Below are 13,546 nucleotides of genomic sequence, written 5' to 3'. Positions count from 1 at the left end.
CGTAAGGACGTGGCCGGCGCCGTTATTAACTTAATAAAGTTTGGAATTCTCGAAGTTGCACATTGAGATTGGTAAGCTACTCTCAAGCTCCGATTGTTGATTCCTTGTGCAATTTCGATTGTCCTGGTCAATCACGGAGTAGCAACTACGAAGTGTACGGTCATCTATGCTCGTATAGAACGCTTTTAGAAGAAAAAAATTTCGGCTGCGCCGCTATTTTTAAGCCACGACTCATTGTCTTCAAAATATTTGTCTACAAAATGTGAGTGTCAAATAAAAAAAGTTTCATTGGTCGTCGAAAATCCCTCCCACAGTAAATTTCTAGCTACGTCAGTGTATCCAAAAAAACTCGGTTTCGCTTATTTAACTCATACTTTATTTCTAAATATTTCCATTGGGCCCCAGATGTTTTGACATAAAACATAATTTGGTATATTTGTTTCGGTAATCAGTATAGTGTATCTTTTAATTCCGCCCTCTGATGCTTACCCTTTGATTGATACGCGTATTTCGACTTCCACTTGTAATCCTCTTCAGTATTGTCAGTTCCAGTGGAAAGGTAGGGAACAAAACTGATGACACTCATTCGAAGAAAGAATTGTGTTCGTCAGTTTTTTTTTCAACAGAAAAAAGAGAGTCAACAATTCTCGCGCTTAGTATCATACGGGCGTATCTACAATGATCAATTTCTCTTTGGTTAATAAGTTGTCCGGAAAATTATTTTCGATTGTTTTTGTTGTTTCAGAAGCTAGTCCTAGTCGTCATTTATCGAAATACACCGCGAGATCATTCGAATATTGGTCGTATTTCACGGAATAATCGATTTTCTGATCAATGTAGATACGCCAGTATGATCCTAAGTGCGAGAATTAGTGTTCATGGACAGTCATAACATTAACCTTTTGGAGCCGATTTTTTTCGCCGCTGTCGACGCAATCTCGCTGGTGTCGAACACGTTTGTTAGGCTCGGTTTCATCGCCGGGGTCATATATGACCCCTCCGGCTCCAAAGGGTTAAATAAGTACCCCTCATCAACATGAAAAAAAAAAGACAAAATTACAGTTTTAATCAAAATAATTATTTATTTTCTTTTTATTAAAGACGCTGTGCCTTGTACGAAACATAAAACTAAAAGAATTCATAAATGTTTTGGATCGATTAAAATAGAGTAAGCATGTAGGTTTATTCGCGATTTATGACATCTTATCAAAGCTAATCTAATTTTCATCCGTATGATTGTAACCGTTTAACGCCCGGTCGGATATCGCATGGGGTGCCAAATGGTCGGGAAGATCACAGCCACAGTAGGTGTCATTGTTGATGGCCCGGTAGAGCAGCTTCAGCCACTGCTTGTCCGCCGAGAGCAACTGAGGACTGCCAAAAATGATCAGCAAAGCCCGTGCCCGCGAGATTGCCACATTCAAACGCTTTGGACTGGCGACGAATCCGAGAGCGTGCTGTTGGTCGCTAAGGAGTTGCGATTTGGATGTTCGCACCGTTGAGATTAGTATGACCATTCGTTCCTGGCCCTGGAATTCCTCAACGCTCCCGATCTTCGGCTTCTGAAGATTGCTTTCTTCGAGGATTCTACGGATGGTCTTGGCTTGCTGCTGGTACGGAGTTATTACTCCAATATCTTCAGGGCGAACGCCTTTCTTGTACAGCTTAAGCAGCATATTGAAGACACTTTTCGCTTCGGCTGGATTAAACCACGACGGACTTTCGGGTGTCTGTTTGTTGACTCCATTGACTCCCCAGAAAATAAAGCCACATTTCGGCTGCTGAACTGTTTTTATCGGTAGAATATCGTAAACTAAATCGAGGAACTTTGCTTCGTCGCCTCCTTCCGCAGGAATTCTAGCAATAAGTGCGGATTCATAGAAAAGCTCGCTATAGATATCCAGAATGCTTGGAACCGAACGATAATTGTAGCGCAGCTTCGTTACCAATCGAGGATTGTATCCACTTGTCTTAGGGAAGCGTGTTTTATCGGTTCTGTATAGAGGTGTATCCATCAAACGTACCAACATCGAAGTGCCGAATCCACGGTCGGACGCGTGACTGCTCATCACTACTGGACCCAGCTGCATCGGATCACCAGCCAGTACAACGGTTCCACAGTTTTGATTTATGAATGTCATCGGAATGAGTGATTCTGATTCCAAGCATTGCCCGGCTTCATCGATGAGGACATGCGTGAAATGATTCCGAGGGAAGCGAATCTGCATCAACGTGCCGAGAGTTACGCATGTTCCAATGGTGATTCTATGACGACCCAAATGTTTCAATTGCAACTTGTGCTTCAACCCGGATTCTGTAATGATTACTTCATCTTTCACGGTACGCTCAGATGCAATGTCAACCGTACCGCAATACGGTGCCAGATGTTCCGGAACCAGTTCCTGTTCCACGTAGTTCAGACCAACAATTCGAATGAATTCACCAGGACGTAATATTTTAGCATTTATGATTCGCTCCGTAATTAGATTAGCCGAACTGTTCGATGGTGTGGCCACCATGATTCGACTGTCTGCAAACAGCTTCACGATTTGATGTATCAGTTCGATCAAGGTCATCGTTTTTCCGGTACCAGGTGGTCCAAAGATTATGTACGGAAGCGGCCTTGCTTCAGAGCGTAGAATGTTCTTGATCGCTTCTTTCTGTATCGGATTCAGCATTGGATTATGCCAGTTGAACTCGTTATCAAACTCATTGGTAGCCAAGTTGCCATTTTCATTGATTTTTAGGTCCATCCATGGTTCTCGTAGGTTGATTTTAGTTGGGAACAGGAAATCCATCCCCATTGCGCTTGTAACACAATTGATTGCATGATGCTGCTTCTGGAATGCCCCTCTCGTCGGCTGGAAAGTAATTTTGTGATCCTCTCCGTTGTACTTCTCGTGAAAGTGTTCACTGAACTTAACCAGAATCTTATGCTTCAAAATCTTATGTATAAACGCTCCGTTTGCCAATTCGTGATTGTTGGCCGCCCATGGTGTGGTAGCCACCAGCTTGTCTCCAGGAATTAACGAAGGTCTGCTTTCAGCAACGTTTTCAATTCGCAGAGCAAGATAACTGTCTTCTCGTGTGAAATGGCCTCGATCGACATTGAATCGGGCAATCGAAATCTCACACTGAACGTCTTCCATCCAAAGGAATGTCTTGAATACGGCCTTGTAGTTCTCCGGACACAGCGGATGCTGCAAGCAACGCTGAGTACGATCCAATTCTTCGTCAATTTGGTTCCGACTCATGGAAGGGTTTAACAAAATTTGTTTGAGTTCATCGGGCACATGATAACCACCTAAACGGAAAATAATAAAGAAAGCATTTCAGTATTTGTAATGAACGGTTTTCGTTAAAATCTGTGAGATAATTACACATTGTCTTTGATTGTGATCACATGGAACAGTTGCAAATTTGGAATATCTTATTCATTGTTTATTCAAAGAATGTTGAGTGGCATTGAATGATGAACTAGAAAAGCTGGCAAATAAAAAATCAAAAACAGACTGGAGTGCGCTAACTACTGAGGAATTCAGCACTTTGCCCACTTAATAATGACGTACACTACGTCAGCAAGCTATTCCTGACGTGATGCATTCGCATTAGGAAGGTCAATGGAAAAAAAAATTATATAGTCAGAAGCGTGAGGTTTATGTTGTTATAGGTTTATTGTGGGGCTGGGGATGGATGACTTCCGAGCTCAAGTCCCGCTCAATCAACAAAAGAACTGTGCTCAATAATAATGATACGGCTGGAAAATAATTTTTCAAATAATAATAACATGTTTTGCGAAATATCACTTAAATAGTTACCGGTTAAGTATTGGCGGAAAATTGATTGAAACATGCGATTTGCTAAATCTTATGCACATTTTTTTTAAATGTCACATTTCACCATTTTAATTTTAATTATTACCACAAATTGCTGTTGCAAGCTGGACTTCTAAAATATGTTAACAACTACTGATGCTTTTTCATATGCCAAACAATATTGATCACAAAAATAAATCCAAAGGCAATAAGATAGGTAAATAACCATACCAAAATTAATACGCACCTATCTTGATATCGATGAAGTTAGCTCTTTTGGAAATCTTCTGTCCAGGTGTTATTTCGCCTCCCTTTTTATAAACGTTCCACGCGGCTAATTTATGTGAACCAGCGGCAGTACGGGCTTTGGTCGTTCCTTCGTTTCTGATCGGATCGTTGATAACCTCAGAGTCCCCAACTACGACGGTTACGTATCTTGCTATCTTGAAGCCTCCTCCAAACGCCCACATGAAAATCTCCTTACTGATACCGTAGTTCTTGGCATTGATCTCGAACGTATACTTAACCGAATCTCCTGGTTTCAAAATGGCCGTATCCGTAATTCTCGGGTGTAGCAATCGCATTTGAGATGTTTGCTTATTGGACATGAACACCGATCGCATAATCTTATGCTGACGCTCACCCTCGTTCCGTATGATCACATCTATTTCCTTCCGCTCGTTCACGTTTTCAAATTTCACCTCGAGGTTATCGGTTATCTTGATGCCCCGTTTGTCGAAGAAAAAGTCATCGTCGTACTTGGATTTAACTTCCTCTTTGTTAGTTTCTACCGCACGTGGGGCAGCCGTTTCGATCACCAATTTTGTGCAGCGGAAATTCAGTTGGCTGTTTTCCACCGCTTCGAAGATAACTTTATCGCCGTGATTTGGAACCTGGCCAGCTTCGCACACATCCGTTAGATAGTGATACACTCCATCGTCGCTTCGAATTTCGCCCCCATCGGTGTCCGCTTTGGTTACGAATCCACTTCCCTGAACTACCCGAGTAGGGGCTATTCCTCGTACCTCCAAAATATTGCCGCGCGTATCGAAGTACGTTTCATCGATTTGAACGAGACAATCTAGCACAACGTAGTCGCCGACCTCAAGCACACAAGTAAGCTTGACATTGTCCATCTCGATGGAGTGTTCGCCCTGGTCAGTTTCCACAGTCAGCAGTCCGCGGCGTTTGGCGATGACCGTTCCCTGCTCGCTCCGCTGGTTGTAGTTGAAGTACGTGGGACTAATTTCATGTACAAGTTCCTTGTTCTGCAAAGAATGATTATTTCAATTATTTTTTTTTTTTATAAATAAGCAATGTTATTGGCCGAAGTGCAATCGGAACACCTGACCAAGGATGGGAACACTCACTTGAAAATAGTTACATTGACTTGCTGTTTTCTCAGCTCAGAAGCTTGCAATCAAGAAACGATGTATTTTGACTTTTGCCTTGTGATTTTGTCTAAAAGTTTGCCGAATAGAGTAGTAGAGGTCGCACACGCATACCGAACTCGTAAGGGAGCTGCGAAGGCAACTCTCCACGAGGTGAATGTAAATTACACTCACCTCGTGGAGAGTCGCTTTCATAGCACTGTCTCAACTTTGGTATGAGTGTGCGAACTCTACTTTATTCGGCAAACTTTTAGAGAAAACCACAAGGCAAAAGTCGTCCATGCATCTTTTCTTGATTGCACGCTTCTGAGTTTAGAAAATAGCAAGTGAGTATAACTCTTTGCAAGTGAGTGTTCCCATCCCTTCACCTGACTAAACACAACGTCCATTTTGGTCCCGTGTCAACCATGCGAAATTTCAGCTCTATCGAAGAAACTATATTTCAGCGCCAGGTTTCAGTTTTCATACAATTACCTACATACATACTGTGAGAAAATTGCCTTTTCCAAGAAAAATCGCCACAGATTACCCTTTAATAACCCATAAAAATAAATCAATGCATGATTTCGAGAAACCTACCTTCCACGGAATGCAAAATGACCAGACACATACGAAAAAAAGGAATTAAGGACAAGATATGTGAAGTACACAGCTCAAATTTACTCGAGCATAAATTCTAGAGAACCGTCAAACGTATCTGGCTGAAAATGTAACTTGATTTGAACTTGATACTAGCTTCAGCACAGTAAACATTAGCAGGGTTCATCGTTTTGTTCCACACCGCTTATTAAATTCTTAACCAGATTTTAACAGGTTTGGACTCAAACGGTCGGTCGACGGGCGGATCTTGTTTTGTGTTATTTGAATAAAATTTGATTGAATTCAAGGAAAGAATACAGCACCTATAAAATACATTTTCAAACAAACACCGTAGCTAAATCAAAACTGCCGAAAATTTATTTAGGACAGCTATTTAATTACAAGCATAGGCATCATAATCTCTTGATATATACAGGGGGTGGCCAAAATGTTTGGGATAGGCAACTTTTTTTCTCCCACAAAAAAAAATCAACATGCTGTAACTTTTCATAGAGTGCATCAAAAAATCTCAAATTTTGACTTTTTGTCGACCTATTATATGTGTGGTACAAATTTGGGCTCGATTGATTAATTTTTCGCGAAGTTAGAACCGTTCGGGTAAAACACTATTATTTAGACAACTAATTTTTGAACTGTCATATCTCGGAAACCAGTGAACCGAATTGAATGATTTTTTTAACGTTTATCAACAATATATTGATACTCAATACGACGTTATAAAATGTAATATTTTCTCACGGCGAATTGAGTTATACAGGATTGACATTTTTACCCATATAGAGGAAAATAAGTCAAATTTACAATACCACACAAAAATTACTAAATGTGTTTTTCCTTCAATCTGAATTGGCCTCCTAAAGTGAGGTTAAGTTTTGTGAAATCCCATTTCGTATTTTAGTGATTGAGTCGTTCCAGATAAAATTCAATGTGGGATCGGGGTAGAAAAATTCATTTTATTGATAAATTTACCAAAAAATTGATGATTAAACTGATGGGGAACTGGCATTTCCCTTTCAAACTTCCAAATTTTCACGACATAACCTCTACTTTTAATCGCCAATAGCCTCTAATATATCTGATTAAAGATAACTTGAGAACAGAAGTGGAAAATCTTTGGATATCAACACTAAAATTTATTGACATTGATGTAAAAAAATCACATTTTTTGAGAAAAATCCAAAAAGTGTCAATCCATGATAACTTTTTTCAACGTTTAAAAAGTATCTTTGTTTTAATAGTTTGTAAAGCATTTACATATTGTTAGTGTACGTTCAAAATTTAATTCAATTCGGTTCACTGGTTTCCGAGATATGACACCTCAAAAATGAGTTGTCTGAAAAATAGTGTTTTACGCGCACGGTTCTGACTTTGCGAAATATTAATCAATCGAGCCCAAATTTGTACCAATGATGCACACATATTAGGTTGACAAGCAGTCAAAATTTGAGATTTTTTAATAAGCTCTATGAAAAGTTATAGCTTGTTGAACTTTTTTGTGAGAAAAAAAAAGTTGCCTATCCCAAACATTTTGGCCATCCACTGTACCCAAGTAACCACGGTGCTGAAGCCTTATTGCATGCAGATATACGGTGTACTTAGAGCAATCATTACTTTACATGCAAACTTAAAGTTGATTTAAAGTGGAAATGGGCAATTATGCGACTGCTTCAAGATTATACCAGTATAATCCTAATTTGATTCTATAATTGCCCACTTCCACTTTAAATCAACCTTAAGTTTGCATGTAAAGTAATGATTGCACTAAATACACCGTATATCTGCATGCAATAAGGCTTCAGCACCGTGGTTACTTGGGTATATTTTCAGACTTTTGGAGTTCAGCCATGTGTTTTTTGCATACATGTCCCAGCCGTTTATGCTTCCTTGATATGCGGCAAGGCATTAAGCACAATCGAGGACAGCGGGTTTTTGTCGCCCAAATTTCCTGAAACTTGGTCGCATATATCAGCTTGGTTGGGAAAGATTTGAGGCCAACTTTCAGTTCAAAAGCTTTCAAAAAACCTGCTCATGACGAAGAAAACAACACGGCCGAAAATACGTAAGTTCCCCTACAAATAATTACAATTACAGGTAAAAAAAACTCGAGCTTCCATCGAAATAGAGCCGTAAGTGCAATAAATGAAGTAAGTACAAAAACAACAACAAATCATAAAAACTGATAGGAATTTTCCTAAAAAATATTCTTACCTCCTCTTCCTGTGCCTTCTCCTTCTGTTTTTCTCCCCACACTTCATTTAGCAGCGCCTCCAATTTGATCACTTTTATAGACTCACTATCCGGGGCTTTGTACGCCAGGTAAGACACCTTCACACCCACCTCCAGCTGGTGTTGGAACGGGCAAGCTTGCAGTACTTTTTTGTCCACATGTAGCGTCGTATCGATTACAATATAATTTCCCTCAACTTTTGTCACAAAACCTGAAAACAAACATTACTCTTTTATTGCTGGATGATGATCATAGTTTATCTCAACTAATTTTACCCGTTTGTGCGAAGCAGTTGGTTGCCTGAATTTCCTTTTTATCTTCGTCCTTTAAACCAAGTTTTTCACTCTCATCTTCTTTCTCGTCGTTATCTTCTACCAATGCTTCCAGTCGTTTGATTTTCTCCTCTTCCGATTCCTGCTGGCCTCCGACGGTGGAGACCAGACTCCACATCGCCTTTTTCATCAAGCGCAACATTTTCTCGCAAACTTGCTTCCGATGTCGTGCTTATATAAAACAAACTATTGATTTCTTGCTGCTTATCTCACTGTCACCACTGAAGATTGTTATGAACCGTAAAAACCTTCTAATTGTGTCCAAAGTATTTATCCATCGAATCGTACTGCCAGTCCGTATCCTTGATGTGATTGAGTTCCTTGCGAAGGTTCTGCAGCCTTTTGACGTGGTTCTCCAGCTGCAGATTGTTTTCGCACATCTCCACGTACAGGTAGAATTTTACCCTAACGATACCTTGTTTGGTGGGTGCCAGCTGTTGGTCGATCTTCGGCTGTGGGAAAGAGAAAGTATGTTTCCCTATTAGCATAAAGTGGCAGATCGAAAACTTTGGAATGAATGAACATATGGATAATGCTGTATTCTCACAATATTCCTGTGTTAAATGACGATGTTTGTTTTTATGACAATCGAGTTAGGTACATCCCGATTTTAGCAACTCGTAACTTAACAAAAGCAATCAATTATATTATGTAGCTACTGGAATAGATACTTGAGAATTTGGAGGATGGTTTGTTTTAGGCGCAATTAGACACTTTTTCCGCAAATTTGGAAGTTACGAAATCTCATGTTGTCTCACTTTCTGTTACAGTAAGCAGGCCAGCATAAGTTCGTGCAAAAAAGTCCTTATTTATTAGGGCGGGTCAACGTTGTATGGGAAAATTTTAAAATGATCAGATTCAATCAGATCAAATTTCTTCAGATGCCCTTTGAGGTCCCAAATAACTGTACAAAATTTGGGCACGATTGGTTAAGCCTACATTTTGCGCATCGCGATTGAAGTTTGTATGGGATTTTACATGGGAAATCATACTTTTTCGTATTTTTCTTAAAAAACACAAAATTGTTCTATACCTTATATTCCCTAATGTTAAAGTATAGCCCAGGATGTGTCGAACAACTTTTTCGAAGACCGCAAAGCGATTCGATGCATGTGGAAAAAGATACACTCTTCGAAAGTCAGGCCAAAAATAGAGATTTTATTATTGATGTTATTCCTTTAACATGTTAAAAGATAAGCACACTCAGGCGATCTGTAGGTTATAACTTTTGTAACAAGACACGCCTGTGTGTCTGACCAAAGACTAGGTACGCTCCAAACGAATTTCAATAATTTTGTATGGACGAAAGTCTACGAGGAGGCAGGGGGGGGTCTGAGATGGCCAAAATTTGGTCTAAGTGGTTTATGAACAGTCCCTTATTTGAAACTGTGGAGGAAACTCAAATTTCGAAGGTATTATTTTTATGTAATTGTGTAAAAAATATATAACTTGATTCTGATGCTCAGCAAAAACAAATTTAAAATACCTCCCAACTTTACGATGTTTGCCTGTTATGGTGAGCTGTATGGAGGCTTTTGTTATGAAGAATAAGATGTATGAAATAAGTAGGTATTTTTTTTTTTTTTTTTTTTTTGCTAGGTTTCTAGCTGCACTCTGAATAGAGTTGAAACCTCTACACTAGACCCGAAGATAGAAAAGAGTACGTAATCTTTCAGAAGCAGTTTGCCAGCCGTACGCGGAAAATGATATCCATTAAGACACTGTTGCCTACTGACTCAGAAAGTTACGGTAGAAGGTTGGAAAGTTTTCAATTGGTCAGTCAGTCAGGATTTGCCTATGTAGTGTTATGGTCACACGGTTTGTGTTTGTTGTCTTGTTCGATTTTGTAGTATGGTTCAATATGTTTTTCTTCTCGTTAAGTCAGTTGTCGTAGGTTTTTTTTTCATCGAATCAATCAAACCCTGTATGTTAAAATATAGTTGATTCTGTGTCAAATTGTTTTCTTGATTTCGCTAATTGTTTTCTACTTCTCTGTGTTCATCTCTTGTGTCCTTAAATTGTCATCGGTCCAAAACCCACAGAAACATGCAACTGAACTTCTGATATTTTTCTGTTGGTGTCAAAATACCATCTAAGAGATAAACAAAAATACGTCAAGTTGGTCAGTTGATTGCAATAGGCCTTTTCATGTGACAGATCCGTGCATGCATTTGTTTACAAATCTTGAACAACAGCTGCTAACACGAACGTGTCAGCTTCATAGAAGAACTGTCAAACGCCCGAAAAATCAGCTGATTTAAGACGTCACATGAAAAGGCCTATAAAATTTTAAAATAATAAAGATTGCTTGTCAACTATTATGTATTCGTCCCCCTACAAATACTATGAAAAATGTTCAAATTCGTTCAATTGTCCTATCGGTCCTACCTAGATAAACCATGTCATTTTCTCAAGCGTAGCCTAGAAATGTCAACCTAGTCATACACAAGTAACGTTGTTCAGTTAATAAAAAGCAGTCAGTTTTTGTCCAAAATGTCACGTCGAACGCATTGACGTCAACAATGCGTTTAAGTGTTCGCATGTTAGCTTCGAATCTATCAGCACAATTAAGTGCTGCAAATCTCCTTCCCACTATTAATTCTTCGGTCGATTTTAATTGCTTTATTTAAAGAAAATATGACCAACTAATATTCTAAAAATTCGAAAAACGACTATGATATTAATGAATTACTAATCAAAATCAACCGAGAAACGTGGGAAATAGAGCCCAAACAACATTTTGAAGTCAGATGGCTATAAAAGGTTCCACAACCTGTTACAAATCCTACAATACTTTTATTAGGATTTGTAACGATCATCAAAACCTTCTTAAATCCAACCGACTTGGAACTATTGCTTGGGAATAGACTCTATTGAGCCCCGGCGGTTCCTCCTGTTTATCGAGCATGTCTGATGCATATGATCAGCCATACTCCATCTGCAGCAGCCGGTTCGTGATGAACCGTTGGAGGCGCATTAAAGTGTTAAAAAGGTGATATATTTCACTAAAGAACACTACATTACAATAATCAAAATGAAACTCCTTCACTTTAATACCGTCAACCCCTGCGAACTTGGCCAGGGATGTATGAAATAAGTAGGTAATTGGAACAAAAAGCTAGGCGTAGTATGGAAAAACAAATACAATTTTTCCACAACGATTTCGAGCTCATCACACGATTCTTTAAAAAAATGTTGACGACTAGTCAAAAATAGAACTTGCTGACGTTTATTCACCTCTCTCTTTCAAGCATGCAGGCGGGATAGGATTTGTTTTCATCGGGAAACCTTTCCTGATGGCAACAAATCCTATTCCGCCTGCATGTTTGAAAGAGAAAGGTGAATAAACGTCAGCAAGCCCGCTATCGCCTATTTTTAGAGCAATCTTTCTTTGTGATAATTTTCGATTTGCTTAACAAACCAGATTTTTTGTTTGAACAGCTTGAAAAGATTGCAGGGATTCAAAATGAGCATTGGCTTAATTTTGAATTGCAATTCAAGGCAAAAGTAGCGAATATTACAAAAAATGGAAACCGTTAAAGACTAATTCTATATGTTGCTAAAATCGGTATGCTTTTGCTTCAGTGTTCATAGGGTGACTTGTTACATTTTCGACAGTTTCGTTATCTTCGTGAAAAGGAGGTGGTCTAGTTGCGCAAATAATCAGAAATTCAACCATACAACAATACATTTATGTGTGGCCATTGATGCCATTTTATTTAAAGAAAAATCTCCATTGCGTAGAGAACGGAACTATCGAAAACAGCACAGGTATCCCTACCTATTATGATATAAACCGGTAGAATTCCTCCCTCCAAGCGAAAACCCTGTCAGATTAAACAATAATTGATTAAAGTATATTAATTGTATGGTATCATAAAGAACTGCAGTGTGATAATACTTACTCTATGAACAAGCTGTAAAAAAGAATATATTACCGCTGAAAGCTAAGAATTGCATTAAACTTAAAACTATATTATGTACTGAGGATCGTTTAAAATGTTACCTAATAAATTATAAACCATAAACAGGGATTACTCGCATAATCCTATACTTTACCGCCAGTTTGTGCTGTAGAATGATGTTTTCGTTCTTGATAGCAACCAAGAGATCACCATTTCGACGCAAAGCGCAGACTTCCTGTTTCAGCTCCTTAACATAATCCACGGTTCCTTTGAGGATGGTCCCTTTGTTCACTCGGCCATCCTTTCCGTTGATGTCACTGCTGGAACCTTCGAAGTTACGGGGCAAAAGCGTTCCAAGCTCCTTTATTTTATCATTGATATTGAAACGACGGCGTCTTTCAACTACAATTTAGGAATATACGATACAAGCTAAGCAACAACATCCGCGTTCGGAAATCGGTTTCATTTTCCCCTTTGGCATTGCATCTTATCAATATGTAAAACCACTAAGGGGCGATTTCTTCACCCTGGCTTAAGCGTTAAGCCAGGTTTAACTGTATGGGTAAGCCTGGCTTACCGGTTAAGCCGAGGTGAAGAAATCGGCCATAAGCCCGTCATAATCTTAAATTAAAGTTCTGCACATAAAATTGGAATAGATTCCTTTGAGCACACATCTTACCGTAGGTTTTACCACTACCTGATCTTACCACCTGAATGCGTTACGGAGAACTGGATGAAGTAAATCAACACCCGGGTGTGTTGTCCGGAAGAGCTCTTCTGCATTCATCCGGAACCGATGCCTAACCTCAACGTAAACAAAAGGTGCAAACATAAGTATGAACATTTCCACCTAATTAAGCCATGAGAGATGATGCGAAATGGATAGACACCTAGATTATGATCGCTTGGGAGGAATTCTTTCCTGCGCACTTGTTAATTACTGTGTAAGTTTGATGATGTTATATAATTTATGTGCATGATGCTGGATTCATGTTTGGATGCAAGAAAATAATGTACACAAACAAGAATTACACTTACCAGTGATTCTTTTGGCGTCAGCTCACTATTGGACATACTTATTAATGCAAAAGATTACTTATCGAAATAATCCTGCGTTTTTGCATCTAACTGCGACAATTTTCACTCGAAATAAGACACAACACCACGCTACTTTTTTATGCTGACGAAAGTAAAATTTAGAAGGATTTTTTTTTCAACAACACGACATCGTTGTCTCCAACTCCATCCGAATCATCAAATGACAGCGGAGACATCG

At 39.1% G+C, this 13,546-nt stretch overlaps 1 protein-coding gene across 8 annotated transcripts; it reads right to left on the bottom strand.

Moving 5' to 3' along the window:
* Positions 1-1,056: 1,056 nt before the first annotated feature.
* LOC109399472 (probable RNA helicase armi) lies at positions 1,057-13,546 on the bottom strand. 8 transcript variants are annotated; one of them, XM_062852490.1, is made up of 7 exons: positions 13,309-13,546; positions 12,950-13,075; positions 12,147-12,672; positions 8,309-8,817; positions 8,015-8,244; positions 4,063-5,083; positions 1,057-3,304 (listed from the first exon to the last, which is right to left on the bottom strand). In XM_062852490.1, exons 4-7 carry the CDS (start codon positions 8,505-8,507, stop codon positions 1,218-1,220), a joined length of 3,537 nt encoding a protein of 1,178 aa, XP_062708474.1. In that variant the 5' UTR covers positions 8,508-8,817; positions 12,147-12,672; positions 12,950-13,075; positions 13,309-13,546; the 3' UTR covers positions 1,057-1,217. The 8 variants fall into 8 exon arrangements, with proteins under 8 accessions (XP_062708474.1, XP_062708475.1, XP_062708476.1 ...); XM_062852491.1 differs by having other exon boundaries at positions 12,968-13,075; XM_062852492.1 differs by having other exon boundaries at positions 12,978-13,075.

Source organism: Aedes albopictus, chromosome 2 (assembly GCF_035046485.1).
Source record: "Aedes albopictus strain Foshan chromosome 2, AalbF5, whole genome shotgun sequence".
Classification (NCBI taxonomy): domain Eukaryota; kingdom Metazoa; phylum Arthropoda; class Insecta; order Diptera; family Culicidae; genus Aedes; species Aedes albopictus.
Note: the sequence above shows the minus strand (reverse complement) of the source record. Positions and strands in the feature narration are given on the sequence as shown.

Excerpts from the sequence above, each read along its gene's own strand:
- LOC109399472 (XM_062852490.1), bottom strand. The coding sequence starts at position 8,507 with ATGTTGCGCTTGATGAAAAAGGCGATGTGGAGTCTGGTCTCCACCGTC. Across the intron at positions 8,245-8,308 it reads CAACTGCTTCGCACAAACGG|GTTTTGTGACAAAAGTTGAG; the intron begins GTAAAATTAGTT and ends GTTTGTTTTCAG. Across the intron at positions 3,305-4,062 it reads CTTCATCGATATCAAGATAG|GTGGTTATCATGTGCCCGAT; the intron begins GTGCGTATTAAT and ends TTTTCCGTTTAG.